Source organism: Thunnus thynnus, chromosome 5 (genome assembly GCF_963924715.1).
Source record: "Thunnus thynnus chromosome 5, fThuThy2.1, whole genome shotgun sequence".
Lineage (NCBI taxonomy): Eukaryota > Metazoa > Chordata > Actinopteri > Scombriformes > Scombridae > Thunnus > Thunnus thynnus.
This window is the reverse complement of record NC_089521.1, coordinates 21,163,087-21,183,492: the sequence shown is the minus strand read 5'-3', so window position 1 is coordinate 21,183,492 and position 20,406 is coordinate 21,163,087. Positions and strand designations below refer to the sequence as shown.

General features: G+C 39.2%; 1 protein-coding gene across 1 annotated transcript; it reads right to left on the bottom strand.

Moving 5' to 3' along the window:
* Positions 1 to 1,049: 1,049 nt before the first annotated feature.
* On the bottom strand, positions 1,050 to 13,481 carry LOC137183184 (transcription factor 12-like). Its single transcript, XM_067590050.1, has 13 exons — positions 13,039 to 13,481; positions 10,572 to 10,671; positions 8,869 to 9,011; positions 8,647 to 8,770; positions 8,474 to 8,544; positions 7,995 to 8,091; positions 7,809 to 7,882; positions 6,800 to 6,976; positions 5,881 to 5,998; positions 5,589 to 5,745; positions 3,266 to 3,495; positions 2,065 to 2,233; positions 1,050 to 1,771 (listed from the first exon to the last, which is right to left on the bottom strand). The coding sequence occupies exons 1-12, from the start codon at positions 13,105 to 13,107 to the stop codon at positions 2,091 to 2,093; spliced, it is 1,503 nt and encodes a 500-aa protein (XP_067446151.1). The 5' UTR covers positions 13,108 to 13,481; the 3' UTR covers positions 1,050 to 1,771; positions 2,065 to 2,090.
* Positions 13,482 to 20,406: the final 6,925 nt, after the last annotated feature.

Below are 20,406 nucleotides of genomic sequence, written 5' to 3'. Positions count from 1 at the left end.
GGCCTCCATCACTTACATTAGAAGTGCATAATGGGATCTTCTAATGGCCAGTATAAACAGGAGGAATGATTATGGCAAGAAAAACATGTTTCAATGTTCTTTTTGGCACCTGACAGACTTGACAAATTGTGAACCCGTTCTTTAAAGGGATAAAGGGGGTTTAACGCTGCAAATAAATGTTTACTTAAAGAGTCTATTGCAGATGTTTGACCTCATCCAGGTGTTTAAAAGTTCAGCCTAAACGAGACACTCTCATCTTGAAATATTGGAAAACCAAGAAGGAAAGGTTTGTCTTTATTAATTAAACATTAATGGGTTATTATTAACAATGACTAAGGATTCTGGTGGGTCTCTCAATGTAAAACCATGTTTATATGGGATAAATGATGAAAAGTGACTCATCCAATACTTTTTTTCATCCTTCAGGGGTCAAGGTTTTGTGAATTCTGCATCAGGCTGCAACTTTGTGTGGTGCCTGGTTTCTGAAGTCTGGCCGTAAATAGACCACAAACTTTATGAAGCCTTCTCTGATAAGACTGTTGAGTGTGTGTATACCGTACTCTATCTATATATCCATCTATCTATCTATGAAATCACTGACACAGCGGGTGTGTGCTTGTGTGTGTTGTATCTTCTATAATAAATCATATAACAGACAGACTCAAATTATTTGTAAAAAAAAAAAAAAAAAGACATTTATTGCTACGTTATTATTTTGACACATGCCTGCAGGCTACTTGAAACTGTACACATACTGTACACGTTATGATAGGAGTATTTCAGATTATTTGTGATTATTATTTATTACAGTATTTGTTCTGCAGAGTGATAAGCAAACAAGACATCAATTATTCTGTTAATACCGTATTGCTCGGAGCATGAAATGTGGCTAAATCTAGTAAAACTGCACAAAAAGGGTTTTGTAAAATCAGAGTGAACAAAAGCAAATACGGACATTATTAAATTCACAATATTTGTATAAAAGATAACTTACATAACTTAGAAAAAAAAGGAAATGTTCTATTAAAAACTCAAACATGCAAAGAACCATTAGAGAGCTGCGACTACATCTGGAGAGCGATAATTACACTGAGAAGAAGAAGGAATAAGACTGAGAAGTGTTTGGTTCTGTCCACCAGTGTTTCAGGAAGTGTTTTCTTGTTAACAGTGCTATAACACAAATCTGTAACAAATATACAAATAACAGGACAGCTTCAATATATTGTATATGATGCCCACACGTTAAAGAACATTCTTGGAGATCTGTTCATTCATAGAATGGTCAAACTCCTACAACACACTCATACACACACACACACACACATGACAAATGAAATCCGTAGTCTGAACACACAAATGCGGGAATGTCAGTCCTCTGAGCTCTGTGGAAATCACGAGTGTACATGGTAAATAGTGATACACTGTAAAAGTCTGTCAGAAATATATCTGGCTCTGCCAAAAATGAAACTGCAGATGACAACTTTGCCACGACTGGTTTTCATCCATTCAGTACAGAAAGATAATCAATAAATATACAAAATATGTACATAAAAAAAAAAAAACATCTGCAGCTTACAATGCATTTGTCTGTTATGAGTAAGTTTAGGCACAAAGTTAGAAGTCCGTGTGGGAAGAGAGGAGATGATTGTTCAACTGCATCACACTTTACAAACAGAGAAGTCAGACTCTCTCCGCTCTGGTCCGAATTCAGAAGAAACGCTGGACTTCCTGAACAGCTGGATGCTCCTATAGGATGCTCTTCGCTCAACATCTGGACATCAAAGACACAGAAATGTCAGAGATCATGACAAAATAACACTTTTTGAATAAGAAGATGTGTTATTATTAATTCATTTCTGGAGACTTCATTCCAAATATGAAGAAGCATAATAAAAGTTAACCAGTCAATATATATGATTTGGAAGCATTAATATTTTGTCAACAGATTTTTAACAATACTTTTAAACTCTCCTGTTTGCTGAAAGTCATTTACTATCTCATTTTGGACACATAAAATTCCTCATTGATATCAAACTATAGAGTTTAATGGGAGTTGTTAAATACTTGGACTTGTAGTTATTATCAGATGCTCAGAGATGGCCCATGGGGTTCGCTGGGTCTGTCAGACCGGGATGGAAAGCTAGATGCATGGACTGTGGATCCGTCATGACAGCAGACGCCTTCTCTTCCTCTCTCCGCCGCAGACACGCTGCCTTCGGGTTCAGGTTCCTCTCTGTGGGATTTAACAAACAATGGGTTAGCGTCTGACTAAATAAAGAAACTGAAACGTGGATATAAGTCATTTCCATCCCTGCTTTGTACTGGAGCCTCACTTATTGTGTTTCTACAATAATTGTTGGAAAATACCACATGAATTCTGCTTTGGCTGTTGACTTTTACATCACAGTTTAGATCCTCTTATTAAACTATATTACAAATTATTGTCATGGTGAATTAAGTGCACAACTGTGTCTTTTTTTGATGCATCAACAAGTCGTAAAACTCAGAACTCTAAATGCATTTTTATAATAGAAACGTATTAAATGACTGCATGTAAATAATGTGACACAAAGTGATAGAAAACACAGAGAATTATCATCTTGCTCAAAAGTTCCTCTTTCAGTCTTTCAGCTCATTGCTTCGGTTTGGTTTGGATTCACTTTCACTGCTCTCGTCAGTTTCCAGCTGCAGCAGGTCAACGTTTTATACAAAATAACTCCACTGTACTGTACATACCAGCCCTGCACAACACAGCACAGAGTCAAAGTAAGAGACTAGCTGGTGAACACAGTACAGGAAACTAAGACTGGGCTAGAAGGAGCCTACATGTTGGACCTACATTCATCAGATGGACACAAGCATGACTCCAAATGAACGATAATGTTGCTCAGTGTCTACTTATTGTGTTAAATAGACATCTGTGAGCTAAAATCTTGGTGATAATATTGGTGATAGTATGTTACGGCTTGTTGTGCTGCACCCAAGTGCAAAAAAAGCAATTAATGTAGGTTTAACTTCTGCAAAATAAATAAATAAATAAATAAAAGGAAAAAATAAAAACATAGATAAATAAATATGGTGTTAATATTTCTCTCTGGGCCAGGTCGGCCAAACTTAAGTTTATATTCTGTAACTAAATATTCTAGCTCTTAACCACTAGTTGAAGGTGTCTATCTTATTGTCACAGTCTATAATTCCTTTTCATTCCTTCTTTTTCTTATTTGACCTGCAGCATCCCCTGCACAGCTCAGCCTGCAGCACTGACCTCTGACTTGTTGCTCCAGGCTGAGGATCACCGCCACGGCCTGGTGCAGCACCAACAGCTTGGTCTGCGGCTTCTCGCTCTTCAGGTGCAGCTGACACATGTGACCAAGCTCCTTAAAGGCCTCGTTGATGTCCCGCACGCGCAGACGTTCCCGGGCGTTGTTGGCCATCCTCCTGTCACGCTCACGTTCGGCCTTCTGCTCCGGGCTCAGGTCCTCGTCCTCGTGGATACTTCAATATCAACAAAGTATGAGAAAGCATTGGTGAGGATGCTCATAAATGTTTTGTCTGAATTTATTAAAATTCCAGATTTGTTTTTAAAAATTGATTTTAAAGCTCATCCATGTCAAAGCTTCAGTGGATCACACACACATATAAGAGGACTGTGTTGAGTTATACTGTGGATTTCTATGCCCTCTGCTGGCCACTGAGCTGATATCATGTTACTGTGTCTCCTGAGGTCATCTGATACACTCTCATTAGTTCTGTGAAAAGGGTTTAAACGGTACATTTACAGCAGGCTCATGTACTCAGTCACGCATTTATAAGTTGATCAGTAACCCCTTAGAGCTTATGTTTTTACTGTAAGAGCTAACTTTCAAAATATATATCCATTTGTAGTAGTGAGTGGTGCAAAGAAACTAAGTACATTTGGATAAGTACTGTACTTAACCAAATGTACTTAACTGTAGTAGAATTTTGATGTACTTGAATACTGTACTTACTTGAGTATTTACGTTTTGTGCTACTTCATATTTTCACTTCACTACATTTCAGGATGAAATATTGCAATGTCTCCGACATCATAAAAAGTAAATAAAATTAGCTCCACCCAACCAACTACAACACTAAAACACTACTTACAGTTTAATGCATCCATAATAATAATGAATAATAATGATATAAAGTACTATAATATTCTCAGAGGCCATTTCTCTGCATAACCCACTTTTACTTTTGATAGTTTAAGTACATTTTTCTACTTCTATACTTCTACTTAGTAAGAGGTAAGATTTTGAATGCAGGACTTTTACTTGTAATGGAGTTTTTTTCACATTGTAATTGTGCATAATGTTATATTTTTGCACAGAACAAGGACCATAGATTTTGTACCCCATCACTTACATTAGAAGCATATTTTTCTTGGGGATCTTTAATGGCCAGTCTTGACCAGAGGAATGATTACAGCAACCAAAACTTGCTTCAAAGTTCATACTGTACGAGCCCCCGACTATTATCCTAACACAGACAACTCTTCATAGTCAAGAAATGCAGTTTGTGTTACATTTTAACAATTGTTTTCCTTTCTATCATTGTCTCATCGAGTTTTAATTAAAAAAATATGTTAAAAAAACATTCACAAGAAAAATCATTGCTGCAGGTCATCCATATATGTCAGCAACAGTATCACTCAACTAGACATTACGAAAACATGCACTCGGATATCAGAGCTGATGTCATGAAGAGGTTTGGCCTGAAGTGACCTCTGAGACTAAAGACACCAGACATACAGGCTCATCTGTGAGGTTCACTGGAGATGTAGATCAAGATGCACTATATACACTGTAAAATCATAAACCAGGTTTATAAACCTGAAAAACCATCTATATCTTTGTTGATTAATTCTCATTTTTTTGTCACAAATAATAGAAGTGCAGGAAATTTTGCTTCTGAGGACTTGAGGACAGTGGTAAATGTTTAGTAATACAAAATTAACTTTGGTAGGATACAAATGAGCTTCTTGTGTTTTAGGATTTTTTTTTTTTTGATAAACCCACTACCAGTAAGTGCACCTTTCCACCATTTATGTGTTTACCATGTACTGTATGTCTGAGCAGCTGTTCTTATTCCTCTTTCTTTCCTCATTTAATTCACTGCAACTTAATGCAACATGAAGAAAGAAAAATGAGACAGCTAAATAGGCTTGCCTGGACACAGCTGTCCTTCACAGCAGGAGGTTTGACAGTATTTTAAATGAGTAAAACTGAATCACAAGACGGCTCTACTACTTGCTTTTGAGTGAGGGGCTTATATTTCGAAATCTACTGATAATCGCATTTGATGTTTAAGTGCATGATTCTGTAAAAACTACCTATAAATGTTACTTCAGTAATGTTTTTTGTAGATTATTTATCATGCACACCACAAAAGTTTCAGCACAAAGGCCTGATTCTGCTTATTCAGCACAATGCGTCTCATATAGTTTTTCTTTGACAGTCACACTCAGCAGCTGGTTTTACACACCAAAATATTTTTTTCTTGAAAAGGTGAATTTTTTTTTTTTTCTCGTCAGATGAAAATATAAAAGCAGTGAGTGTGTTTACCTGTTCCTGGAGCTGTTTTCTCCTTGTGTTTTGTGTTCGCTCTCCTCATCTGATCTCTGGCTGTCAGAGCTGTGGCTGTGATTGGTGTGCATCATCTCTTCTCTCTCCCCCACGCTTTCCATCTTCAGCTCCAGATTACCCTGAACTCCCAAACCTCCTGTTGGGGGGGCACAAATAACACAACATTTTAAAGCTGCAACAGTTATGAATTGTGACACCTCTTGATCGTTCATAGCTATAAAGTAAATTCAGATTAAGTCGGCAAAATATACAAAATCAGTGATGGACTTGCCTCTGCCTCCTGCCTGGATTGGCTGAAGCGTGGCCCTCTGTCTGACTGGGTACGGGTGGCCATTTTGTGTGCGGCTCTGGAAGGCTGGGTGGTTGTTGTTCATAGTGACAGCTTCAACCTTTATGACACACAAAGAAGAGGATGAGATAAAGGGCAATATCCATGCATTCGTACCTCTACAGTTCAGCCTTCAGCATATAAGAAATCTTTAAGTTAAATGATGCTGCGGCTTCGTAAATCTTCTAAGACGGCGAGCCCGGCTTACTCACATACAGTATACAACTCTTAGATCAACGAATAACAAATAAATCACATAACCAACATCTGCCCTCTGGTTTCCGACGTCACCCTGGGTAGATCGCTCGCTCTACAGAATTAATTTAATCTCAGACCATCTTAATCCTTCCCTTAAAACTACTATATACTCCCTAAACATACCCCTAATTCTCTTCAGGAATGATTCACTTCTAACCGACACATCATTTGGAAAAATAAAAGTGATAGAATTTAATACCCCCCACCCCTCCTCCCCCCAAAGGATTAGACTAAAAACCCGTTTCCCCTGCATATACTTCCACTCCAGCTGGGCTAAAATCCCCTGGTCTGCTGAAAGGGAAACATGCAGGAATGGGAGTGCACGATGCAGGCGTCCCCCATCACCCCACGGTGGAATTAGAGTCTGCACATACTGTACGCTTTCCATACAAGGCCGACACGTCACCACTCTCTCCCATTGTGCTCAGTTTCCTATTTCAAGGACAACAACCTTTACATGAGGAAAACATGCAGACATAGCGAGTGGAAAATTCCTGAAACTGAATACCAGCAGACACACACACACACACATATAACATGGTATTTCCACACACACTGCCCTGTCCTTCCTATCCTTAAATACTTCAAAGTAATAGTTGTTAACCATGGCTGGAGTGTGACAGGTGAGTGGTAGAGTGCTGGCGGAGCCCGGGTGGCCGTGGTGGGTCTGGTTCAGCAGGCCGTGGATGTCAGAGGGCAGACAGGCCGTGGGACCGACAGCGTGGTTCCTTAAGACGTGGATCACATCGTCCAATCTGTCCAGACGGTCCTCCACCTGAGACTGAAAACACCAAGAGACAAAAAGTTAGAATTGTTAGGTTTCTATTGGACTTCAGGATAATCCTGAGACAGTTTTCAGCATTCATTAAGATGAATATGATCTTATGTTTTACAAATCGTAGACTTCATTCTTTTAAAAACAAAACAAAACTATAGTTGTTTGAGCTTAGTTTTGTAAAAACAGTCTAAATTTAATCTATGGTCACATTTTTTCTCAAATTCATTAAATAATAGACATTTTGGGAAATGCACTAATTTGTTTTGCTGCTGAGCGTTAGATGAGAATCTCGATACCACACATGATCATTAACTATAACATGACAACCACCAGCTGGTTAGTTTAGCTTAGCATAAAGACTGGAAATAACTAGCCTGGCTCTATTTTTTGGCCTGGCACAGGAACTTCCAGTGGAAACTCCAGGAAGTCACAGCACTCGTCCCGAAATTGTGCTGCACATAAAACCCTGTAAAATCACAACTAGTAATGTTTTTTTTGTACAGATTAAACAATCAGGGTATAACGTGTTAATTAGTGAGATTTAGAGGTGCTGGTTGGCAGATTTTGATTTCCTTTTGACAGGCTAGCTGTTTTCTTGTGTTTCTCATCTTTATGCTGAGCTAAATGGTGATTTGTGGTATGCTAGTTGTAGCGTCATATTGACAGTACAGATATGAGAGTGGTGTAAATATTTAAATATATTCTACATGTCTTTATAACCTTTACATTGTCTATCATGAGTTTAATCTATCATCTCTTTGTATGTCCATCCATCCACCCATCCGTTATCTCTAAATAACATAATAAATAAAATAAACTTCAGGGAGGTCTTTACCAGTGATATGAGGGAAGACTCATAATGTGGTGAGACTGGTGCCTGTACTGAACTCCGGGGCCACATGTTAGTACCTAGGAATAAGACAGCAACAGAAATAGACCATGAAGGGATTGACATACACAAAAAAAATATATCTTTTCACTCAGAGCAGCACCTATAGGTCCTCTTGTTACTCCAGTTTACCTGTGGGTTCAGCGGCATTCGGCAGTGGGGACGGAGACCTGACCGGTGTGGACGAGCTGGAGGGGAAGCTGCTGCTGGTGTGATCGGGGGAATAAATCTAGCGGCAGACATGGAGAGAGAGAGAGAGAGAAGGGGGAGGAGTGGGACTAAGGCATGGATCATTTTAAAGGCACAACTTGTCATTTCTGTGTAGGGTTTTACAGCTGCTGCCACAGCCTTTGGAACGGGCTTGTAATCTGAACTAAACACATCAATTCTGGTCATTTTACTAGTCAGCAGCCAATAAAAAGTCCAGAAGCGTGAGAGTAGCCCTTTGTTAATATGCACTAGCCTGTTACTGGCAGGGAAGAACAACTATTTCCCTTTTGCAATATACCTCTGGGGCTCTCAGGGCTTGGTTTTATGCCCTGGTTTGACTTTTCGAACATAACAGAGCATAGATGTGCTGGTCTAATGGGAGTGAGGTTGTGCATACTTACAGAGGCTAGAGCCTTTCCCAGGGTATCACCTGTCTGTGAACCTCCTGACACATTTCTCTGGCTCCCTGAGACTGAGAAAAAAAAAAAACATTTCAATAAAATATAACAGTAAAGAGCAGAAAAATAAAATTCAGCTCAAATAAACAGTGAGGAATATTTATCCATTTCCTCACCTGTGGAGTTCTCTGACGTGTTGATCGACGGAGTGTGTGATGCTGTGTTGTTGCGGTGAAAAGTGGACATAGGTGGGAGACCTCGGTTCATATCTGCAGCCATCACTGAATGTGGGGAGTAGTCCTGAGCAGTAAACAAACATACAGTTAAATCCACAGGGGTTTGAAAAAAAAAAAAAGTGCTACGTTGTCAACTTCTAAGGTCCTGGTGGTAAATCTCACCAGGTGACTGTGTGGTGGCTGCAGGCTGCTGTAGCTCCCCGGCTGTGTTTGGTGGGTTGTGGCTGCTCCCAGTGCACCTTCATAGCCCTGCTGGTTCAGCCCATTTACAGCATTCCAGATGTCGGGTGAATTGCTCGTTCCCTCTAAAATGGATAACAGTATGTTATAGTCTGCACTGGAACAGCATCTCAAGCAGCCAGTCCAGCCATTAAGCTCTATAGCAGCCTCTATGGAAACAATTTCACTGGTTGAACTAAAGCTCATATTTACCACTTTACAAACACTGTTTTTCCCTCATCTTCATTTTGAGAGCTACATTAGCTTCATAATCACCTGAACAAGCTGGACAATGTTGCTGAAACACTGTGGTATTGTTTCTTAATATAAATGATGTGGAAATGTTTATCTGAGCTCAGAGAATCGTTGGACGTGCCCAGTTTTTAAATATGAGACATGAACTCTAATTTTAATTTAAGATTACTTCTACTTTTTTATGCTGTTGTTTGATTGGTTATTTTACCCCCATGACTGAAATATCTCATAAAACTATTTAATAGATTAGTACAAAATTTATTACAGAAGTACGTTTCCAAAACTATGACTTTAGTGACTTTTCATCTAGCGCCATCTTCAGGTCGCATTTTTAATTTGTCCAATACTTCAGTTTATGGCTAAATACCTGCAAAACTAATCACATTCCCATCAGCCTCATGTGTACTTTGTGCTAAGTGCTAATTAGCAAATACTAACATGATAACCTAGTTTACAAGGTAAGCATTATGCCTGCTTAAAGGACCAGTGTGTAGGATTTAGTGGCATCTAGCAGTGAGGTTGCAGATACACCTCACCTCCCCTTTCCCAGCATGTAGGAGAATCTATGGTGGCCGCGAAACTCACGAAAAACGCGAAAGGCCCTCTCTAGAGCCAGTGTTTGGTTTGTCTGTTCTGGGCTACTGTAGATACATGGCAGTACAACATGGCGGGCTCCGTATGTAAATATAAAGGGCTCACTCTAAGGTAACAAAAACACAACGATTCTTATTTTCAGGTGATTATACACTAATGAAAACATACTTGCGAATATTATATTCCATTTCTGCCAAGTCGGTTCCACTAAATGCCACTAAATCTTACACACTGGTCCTTTAACATTAGCATGTTAGCATTGTTACTGTGAGTGTGTTAGCATGCTAACATTAGTATTTGGCTCAAAGCACCCACAAGTGTGACAGTTTTTAATGGGGAATAAAGTTCTTTTTGTTGTTCTTTTAATTATTACTATTTTTTTTATTGGTGTTCAAATGGTGTGGTGTTTATTTCTTATGTCCTGTAATCAGAATTGTTTGATTAAGTTGGGAGAATTGTAATTTACATGATTTTATGGATGAATAAATTGAACCCTGGACCTTGAGCATACACTAAGAAAAGGCCAACAGAGAGAGACATGAGTTCAGAACATTTCATTATTGTTCATTTAGAAATCTAAGCTGGCAAAGCTTCAAAGGTTATTGGTGTGCTCACAGGGTGAGGTTGTTTGATTAAACTTGAACTTGATAACTGTTGTGATATACCATAAAACTCATAGTAGTAAATGTCCTTGGGGCAACACCCTACTAAGGGGTTTGCAGACAAAATGTTCTTATCAAAGTGACTGTCTGCATGGTCATAGATAATCATGTTCATTTTGGATGGTTTGAGCTTACCAAAGAATGTGCTTGCAAACACATTGCTGGGGGGCTTGTTGGATGGGTGTGAGGATGTGTTCTGGTTGATGTCGTCATTACTGGGAGACTGCCCATAAACCTGTTGGAAAATAAGGTTCAACTATAAAATAATGTACATCAAACAATGACTTTCCTTCCCCTACGTATCACTCAAACCGATCTTACTGACACAAACGCGTGAATACTGTGAGCGCGAGCTGCTGAAGCAACAGCATTATGAAAACAAAGCAGAGCGCTGATGCACACTTAGAGCTATTGCGATAATCCATAAGCTGCAGATCCATGCACCTCCTCATCCGGATTTAGGAACCATTCACCATGAGAAATCCCTGCCCTAATCATGATCAGGTTCTGCTGGCTTCAGAAGACTGGGATACAATTCCCTCTCAAATAAAATTGAATAACAGGCCTCCTCGTGCTTTGTCCTCAGAAAGAAACCACAGAACTGCGTCTCAACCTAATAGGTCAGATTTGGTATGAGAGATGATTTATTGTAAATAGTAAACAAATCTAAGAATTAAACTAAAGGTACCTTCCCCTAATGTGTTCTTTTTCTTATAATTGTAAAGCGCAGTCCTACAAAGTGCACATATGCACACAAAACACACCAACACATGCTCACTCACTCAAACACACCAAGAGGTCTGGGCTGCACCTGCACCTCCCTCGATTGCTTTGATGTGCCCCAGGAAATGAAAATAAACCTCCCTGCGCAGCATCAATGGGGTGTCAGTTACCCGGACGACAAGTTCTGTAAAGCAGGCTATTAAAGACTCTCTTGAGTATGCTCATGCAAGCACACTCACATAAGCACACATACACACAAAGACATACACACTTAAGCACACACACACACACACACACACACAGCCGTGACCCTGGCTGGCATGAGTCCCATGGTGATTGTGGGCTAGGCCAAACAGAGGAGCCCCTGCCGACACTGGGCCCGTCTGAGCCGCCATGGGCAGCATATGGCGGAGGATAAAGCCAATTGTCCTCCTTACCATCAGCATAGCAGGCGACCCGTTAATAATGGTCACACCCCCGCCCCAGCACGCCCTCTCTGGCCCCCGCTGGAGAGGGGCCGTCACCATGGCATCCTCTTTTAGCATAGCATTGATTTAGGAACCATCAATCATGGCATCACAAATGATAAGAAACTTTTTTTCAGCAAATAAAAGACTACAAATAAGAGAGAATTTGAATGCTATTTAAAAATAAAAACTACCATATACTTGAAAGAATCATTTATGGGTGAGTATCCTTTTTTGTGAATCTATCAGACACATTTCCAAAGTTATTTTAATCTCAAATACATATAAACTTGCGCACAAAGGACAAACAGGTAAGCTATTTTCCTCCACTGTAAAAACATACAGCTTTATCATGCTAGATCAGTGAAATATCAACTTGCTATTCAGGGCCTATGCTGTGCTCCACCATGGCCAACTCCAGCCACATGCAACCAATTTTCTGCCTCTGTGATCCACGATGTCTGGATATGGTTAGTCTCACAGAGATCAAAGCTGCCTTTGATAATGGCTGCAGTGGTGGAGGGACTGCTCCAACATAGCGGGGTTAAATCAAATAGAAATAGCAGCAATCTGCTTCATGTCAAGATGTTTTCTGCTGCTAGGCTTGACTACATGGTGCTCAGCCAACAGGAAGCACAAGTCTCCCCGGTGCATTTTAAACAACATAAAAACCACAAGTGAGGCGTTATAGTGTTAACTAACTGGATGCTAACATTATTGCGGGTGTCATGCATGGTGAGTTGTAATTTGGGTTGACACAATGTTGACTTCATGTGTGAAATCCCATGAAAAATTGCAGTTGAGATGCAGCAGTTGATGGGGATCCCTTTAACAAACAAACAAGTGACGAATGGGCAGATTACAGAAGCATTTTTCACATATCAGCATCAGTTCTTGTATAAACCAAAAGTTAAGAGATGGAAACATGTACACAGCTCATTAAAGCGTTGACAGTGACACATTCGGTACAAACTAAAGACATGACACCTTCAAAACTCTCTTATCCTCTGCCTCTCATTCACACACACACACACACACACACACACACACATAACATAACGCACATAAAAATAAATATTCTTTTTCAGAGTAAAAAATATTTCCCACCACCTCTAAAAGTGTCCCACTAAAGGGAAATCCAAATAAGACAATGTTAAATGATAATACTCCTAACTTTAACACAGGTTGCACATGTAAATGCATTTACCTACTAGTGAAAATGTTTGGATCACATATCTGTCAGAGAACACATTGTTCAACCACTGTGAACACATAAAGCTGGAAACTCTTGATGAATTACATAAGTCAACAAGCAAACAGAACATCTGAGCAGCAGCAGCAGCAAACACGCTGTGACAGTGTCATATCTCCTCTGGAAAATGAAATAAGACAAACATAAGACATATACTCACTGGTTTCATGTTGTAGCAATACATCAATGAGTTGTTGCCTGTTCCAGAGACAGGATGAGCGCAGTACATAACTCTGTCTGGTTCAGTGCAAGACTCCAGGCTCACAATACAGCCCACACACAGCTCGTCAGTCCGTCTCTCTACTCATGTGTATATAGTCCACATGCACTCCTTCCCCTAACCTACCCCTGCTGGTCATGCAGCTACCCGCAGACAACTTATGCAAATAAGGGCTGGACCATTCCAGACAGCAGGGAGGGGTGGCCAAGGGTTGATGCTATTACTGTAGTTCATGCCTGGTCCAGGATATTATGAGCATCCTTTTTTTTTTTTATTAGAGAGAATTCTATTAAGAAAATGAACACAGTTTGGTTGTAGTGTTTAGTGTTTCCTGTGTGTTGACTGTTAAGGAGCCTGCTTTTGCAAAAATGTCATCATGAAAATAACTGACACTCGTACTAATCAGGGAATTCCCCTCTCGCACATCTCCAAACGCTCTCACCTTGACCACACCAGAGCAAAGAGAGCCACTATCAGTGTGGGCTGTATATTTTTATTGCTCAGGTATCAGGTATCTATTCCTGTATCATCAGTGTAAAATCATAGACAAGCAAGCACAGAATGCCCTCCTGAGGACCAGAGAGGAGTAGTGACGGCATAAAGATTATCTCTTGTTAGACAGGTAGAGGTTTCCAGTAAACAGAGCATACCACACCCCTGTCTGACCCACATTTACAAATAGAACCAAGTCTTACTTTGTAGGCACGTGTGGCATGGAAAGCTACTCCAGCGGCTGGGTTAAAGGTTATTTATACAGTAGTCTGTCTGACCTGCTAATGAATAACAGTTTAACAGTCAGACCTGCTGCGTGAAGTAAAAATCCCCTGTCTTCTTCTCTTTGGCTGATTGGTTGAAACTTACACTGACCTACTGCATGTAATGAACCACTCAGACTCATGATTCTAGTATGGGAGATTCATCTACTTAAACTATTTACGTTAAAATGTCTTGAAATTCTTCAGCAGTCAGAATGGAGGATGTATAAACACTACAAGGAGCTGACCTGCTGTTTTGTGCACTCTCTCTTGTATGTCATACATAAAAAGAATCACTAGTGAGGAAAAAAAAAACACTGCGGTCACTCAGTTGGCGTGATGCACAGACCCGCAGTGTGGCGCACTGTCCTGGCAAGGCATTTAAATTACAAGAATCCAATCAAATAATTCCCACTAAGTCTTTATGTTGAACACATTGTCTCATTGACCCGCCTGTGTTTGTACTCGAGCCACAGGGGGCAGAGCATGCGCTGGAATCTTTCCATAACATCTATTCTTATTTCAGTGTTTGCTGTGGCTGCCAACTGTATTACTCTTATTATATATTGTCATTATATATTTGTTTATATCTTTTTTGGAATCACGTTTTTTTTGGTTTTTAAAGGACCATCCATTACCAAAATAAGAGAACTGTTGCTATTTATTTATTAACTATAGTTTATTAACTATAGTTTTCACTGTGGGAAGAAGCTGCAAACTGAAAATGCAGACATCAACTGCTCTGAAGGTGAACTGTGCCGTCTGCACAGTTTCCTTAAAGTCAGGGTTTAATCCTGACTATCCACGCTAGTGTTAACTGGGTTAGGAGGTCAGTCTCTTCATCTTCATCAGAACAATCATTTGTAGATTTTTCTTTCTCTCTCTCTTTTTCAGGGAAAAAAGCATCCTAAGATTGTTTTTTTCATTAGTTAAAAAAGGTTATAATAAGAAAATGCTCTCAAAAACCAAAAATGCAAAAAACTAAATTCAGGATTTTTTTTTTCTTTTTACAAATATTCCAGTAACACCAGCAGCTACTGAGTGACCTTTTCCACTGACAGAGTTCAGTTCTCCTATCTGACACACTAAGCACGCATACACACATGCATCTTGGGTAAATGATCCAAGAGCAAATATATACTGTCCCTTAACCCTGAACTTTGCATCAATCTTAGTTAATTGCAGTCTTGTCAGGAGTGCGATTATTCAAACAGGTAATGCAAATGTTAATGAGTTCAAATTTGCATATCTTTATTTTCCCATGGTTGAAATGTCATTGTTTATGACGCTCTACAATGAAGAATGTCAGTCCTGATGGCCCCCTGATACGTCGTTGGCCATTAAGAGGCCAAAAAAAGAGCAACTGAAGGGGATGGAAGGGAAATAAATAAGGAGCCGTGCTCGAAAGAAAAGAAGAGAAAATTAAGACTTTTACATGCAAATAGATCAAAACTAATTCACGCAATCACGCCATCATTGCAGTCCCCAGTAATCAAATTCAATTTTTGATGAATATATTAGCAAGGGGTTGAAAATATGTAAAGGAAAAATACAATATTGATGTGACCTGAAAGAAAAAAAGAAAAATATACCTCTTTGGAGATTAAAGTCATGGTTGTCCTTTTACTGTACGACATGCTGTTGTGCATACTACGCCTGCAACACACATTTCAAGCGTTGTTGGCATATTGCTCTTCGTCATGCGCCTGATTTGACATGGCTTAAATAACTATCTTCCTGCCAGTGATTGGCATTCACACAAGAAGGGGTGAGTGGGACTGGGGAGCAGATGGTGACATTCCACATGACCAAACTGATCAATCAGCATGCTGAGACGCAGGTGCAGCGCAGGCGGGCAGCACCACACCATCTATTTCACCATCTACGGGGCACAAACACATGGGCACCAATCGTGGCACCCTGAGGGTCTGCATGCTCCTCTGTCCCGCTGTGCCAAGGTTGATGACATCAGAATTTCCCATCCGCTCTTCCTCAGGACGCCAAGAAAAAGAAGGGAAAAAAAAAAAAAACGCTGTATAAAATCTGCAATAATGGCCTGGCCTGAGATAGGTTGTGTAAGTGACGTAAAAGCCAGGGACTCCCATATTTCGCCCTGGTACAGAACTGATAAACCAGGAGAAAAAGTAGACAAGCGTACCAACACATTTTGGCCTGAAGAGTGTATTATTTCTTGTATTTAATAGAAGCATTTGAGGGATAAAATGACTTTTTCCTCTCACAATGTTTGACACCATCTAAATGTTAAGGTTACTCTAACGGTTGCAATTACTTTCTATTATTGATTCATCTGCTGATAATTTTCTTGATTATAAAATATCCTAAAATTGTGCAAAAATGCCAATTATGTTGATTGTTTTGTCCAAAAAATTGTCAAAAAACACAAAGATATTCTGTTTTCTATCATACACAATGGAGAAAAATCGACGTAACAGCTGGAACCGTGAAATATTTGACATTTTTTTGCTTAAAAATTACTGAAACAATGAAAACATTATCAAAATAGTTGGCAATTAATTTTCTGTCGATTGACTAATTGATTAATCCACTTATTACTTATTACTTATTTTATTAATCCACATATTGTTGCACGAGTTACTTTTCTATCCATTTGAACAACAAATTTCTTGGATGAGCACTCGTGTACTTAAATTAGAAGTAGGTTACCATCAACAGTAGTACAGATAAAAATAGCTTGGTTTATACTGTGTATTAACCGTATGATGTCACTGTGATGGGATTATGTCTGGAATTACCAATCCTGACCCCTGTAAAAAAATTTACATCGGCATGTTTTAAATTTCAAGACCAGTAGATTTAGTTTATGATAAAGCAATTAAAAGCCATTCATACAGGAAATATCTGTAAATAATCCCACTAGAGTACACGTCAGTGAAGGCATCTTCAGGGCAAACAGGCCTACTAAATGTGTACGGAGGTAAATGGGTTGGATGTGGTGTTTGATACCTGCTGGCGTGACTCTGTGCTGAGGATCTACTGTATCTTCGGGATAAGACCTGGACACAGCAAGCTGATCTTATAGTCTGGCATGAGTGCTTTAAGAAGTGGGGGTTGTAAGAGGATTGGAGCAGCCATGGAGTGCACGTGAGAGCCAGACTCACCGACCTCTGCACCACCGGTGACCTCGCTGTCCCACATTCGCCAGCACCTACAATACAAGAAGAGGACAGGTGGCTTTAGGTCAATGCCAACATAACGTTTGACCTGCTTGATTTCCAGAAAAAACGTCCCATGAAATCAAAACTCAAACAAACAAAATGAGTCTTTAAGGCAATAAAATTCAGTGTATCTGCTACACTTTAAGCTACAACATACAACAAAAGCTACAGTGCACCAGATGGTCTTTGTCTTTATATATCTCACTATCATTTATTATTATTTATTTATTTAAGTGTTCAATGTACGCTGTATTATAGTTTTTCTCTAAAAAGCAAGATTATTTATAAAACCCTAAATCAAATCATGCAGGCAGACAACTGTATCAGAAGTCAGCTACACTGAGCAGATATTGTTACCATCATATGATATGACCACAAAAATGGCAGCAACTTTGGTGGAGGAGGAGTGTTGTGTAAATCTTAACATTTGGAGGAATGAGCAAGGGCAAAGACTGCTGAGATGAAACCTTCCAACCCAAATCAGAAGTGACAGGAGATTGACAGTAAAATAAATCAGTCCAGAATAGCCAGCAACCGAAGGTCAGAAATAGAGTGAGAAAACAATGACTAACAAGGAAACAACATTTTCTTGAGATTTAGACGAAGTGTCACTGCTCCACACCTCCGGTGTTGTTAACAAGTCAGCAAATGACAAGGTTTGATGGATGTGTGTGATGCGTTATGGAAATCATCATCATAATTCAACTATATGCATGTTCAGTCTATACATATGAGCAAATATTTTACAATTTGAGAGATCATTCCCAAAATACCCACTAATATCTCCACACACCTTAATAAATGAATAATCTAACTGTATAACTTCACATCACAGAACTTCTATTTTACTCCAATTAATGGCTTTAAGGTGTGAAAAAGAAACACAAAAGCCAAACAGGCCTGAGCAAATATTCACATTTTATCAGTTTATTAGCTTTTGGTATGTATTGAATGAATTATGGATTCATGTTTTATTTGAATGTCGCTAAACTCACCTACAAAATGCTGCATGTTCTGCACACAAGCTAAACAGGAAGAGTAGAATATAAAATATATAAAACATGACATATATAATATGAATCTTTTGCTCCATTGTTGCTCCATGCTGACCTTGTGTCTCACCTCTCATGGCTCCCTCGTCATGTGTTCACTAACTGTGAGGTTTGGGCCTTTTTTGTGCACAATCAGCTCATAGCTGCACTACATGACTCATTATTTGTTTATGATGCTCCCAAAGCACTTTACTGTTGTCAAAGATCAGACAAACATCAACACAGCAACATTTACTGTATGTACTGCTGTGATTAATACCTCATATACCTTTTATAAAATAAGCAACCAGTGAAATTTCAGCTTGTTCATTTCATTTTCAAAAGCTAATCATCTGAAGTTGGTTCAATACAGAATTCAGGGTATGTAAAAAAAAAATTTTAAAAAGTGAAAAGTTCTCCTAGTCAAACTCTTTCTCCTAAAATGCATAACTGTCATGGAAAGTGTGTGACCACAACATCAAAACCTAAACTCCAACGTCTTTATCATTAATATGCTGCTGCTTTTCTTTATCAAACAACCTCAGTTTGCTTCTTAATGGTGATACTGGCATTTAAATACTGACTCCGAGAGTAATATATTTACTGTGGTACAATAATATGTGTATTATTTATGCCCAGTAAGTATGAAAACACTAACAACCAATCAAACAATTATCACCTGAAAATAAAGTCAGGTTTCCACAGCATGATTAGCGCCAAATAAAATTGTACCTTTTTCTAACCCACTTTTCAATGGACTAAGTTATTGTTTTGAGAATAGAATTTATTGATCTAATTTCTGAACATTAGGGACGATGTTAGTCAGAAAGTGCTCAATTGTTAATACTTTTCAGAAACTTTACCAACTTTATCAATCATGTGGCTGCATGGGACACCTGAAGATGCTGATCATGAACTGGTTCAAACCTGTCCAGGGACTTTTGTTACATTTTTCTCTCCCTTGTTTCTTGTCATCTCTCTGCTATCGCTATCCATTAAAGTCCTCCTATTTAAATCATTGCACTGTATAAGATTATAAAGTCAAATTATTGAAAACACATTTTAAAGCTTTACCAAGATCAGATCACAGTTGATTGACACACCAATGCAAAACAAACTGGGTTTTAAATATTGAGCAACATTCATAAAAAACAATGTGTGGTTTCTTCTTGAGGTGCGAGCAGGTCATGCTGGTGAGTATAAGGTAGCTGAGTGACTTAAACCTGTTTCTGATTGGAGGGTGTCACAACTGAACCTGTTCTCCTTAGCCTCCTGCAGAGACATGTCAGCACTTACGCACTCAGTTCTTAACATAGATAAGGAAACCAACCGGTAGTCTGCAGTTTTAAGTAGGTCTAAGTAGACCCTGATGTCTGACCTGCAGGGTCTCACACTACACACAAACACACTCTACACACTTAAAGGATCAAGCTGAGCAACCAAAGACAAGTGGTTTAAAGACAGACAAGTTACTGTATACTGCTGCATGCATGCTATTTCCATGTCTGCGAGTCTATTGCTGTCTTGCATTATGTTTCATGACCATGGTGTCAGTGGAGCAGTGGAGTAACTTTACCTGTTTCCATCAACAGATGGCAGTATAAAATAAGTCAAGATCAAATTATTTATTTAGGTCTTGTTTTTCTTGACCTGGTGACTTCATTTTTCACACGAATATTTTCACGCAGAAGGATCTTTAGGTCATTTTTTAAAATTATTTGTAGCTCATAATATCCATGATAATCAAATATATCCCGACATGTGTGCAATAAATGTGATTTATAGCATGTGATGTGACATAATGGGAGGTTATATTTATATCTGGTGCAGACAGTCTCAATTCAATTCATCTCTCTCTCTCTGGTTATTTTTCTCTCCGCCAACTATGTCTCAGATTACAGCCGAAGGAAAAAATAGTAAACTGTGTGATGAGCAAAGAAAATCTTGAGACAATCTGTCTGTGTGGCCTCTGCTGGTGTTTCAGCATTTTCCCACCGAAAGCCTGATCACATAATCATTCGATTAACAAAAAATAAAATAAAAAAAGCATATTGGTATTTATGGGGATCAATACGCGCGCTGGTAAATGACCGGTTTATATGGTGAGGTGATATCATCCTGGCTGTTTACCCGTCATTGTCACTATCTGATCAAACAGCTTCCTGCAGCAGCGCCGCCGCCGGCTGACAGCGGAACTACAGCGAACCAATCAGCGTCAAGTGAGCCTCAATCAAAGACTCATGTCCGGTCAACGTTTTCACACTAAAAAGCCACAACCAATGATAGAAAATAACAGGACAAAGATGAATGTGCAGCATTGTGTAA

What these genes read in the sequence shown, in the direction of transcription:
- LOC137183184 (XM_067590050.1), bottom strand. Translation starts at nt 13,107, where the DNA reads ATGTACTGCGCTCATCCTGTCTCTGGAACAGGCAACAACTCATTGATG. An exon ending in CACGTCAGAGAACTCCACAG is followed by an intron (nt 8,545 to 8,646) that starts GTGAGGAAATGG and finishes TTTTTTTCTCAG; the next exon opens with TCTCAGGGAGCCAGAGAAAT. An exon ending in AGTCTTCCCTCATATCACTG is followed by an intron (nt 6,977 to 7,808) that starts GTAAAGACCTCC and finishes TGGTGTTTTCAG; the next exon opens with TCTCAGGTGGAGGACCGTCT.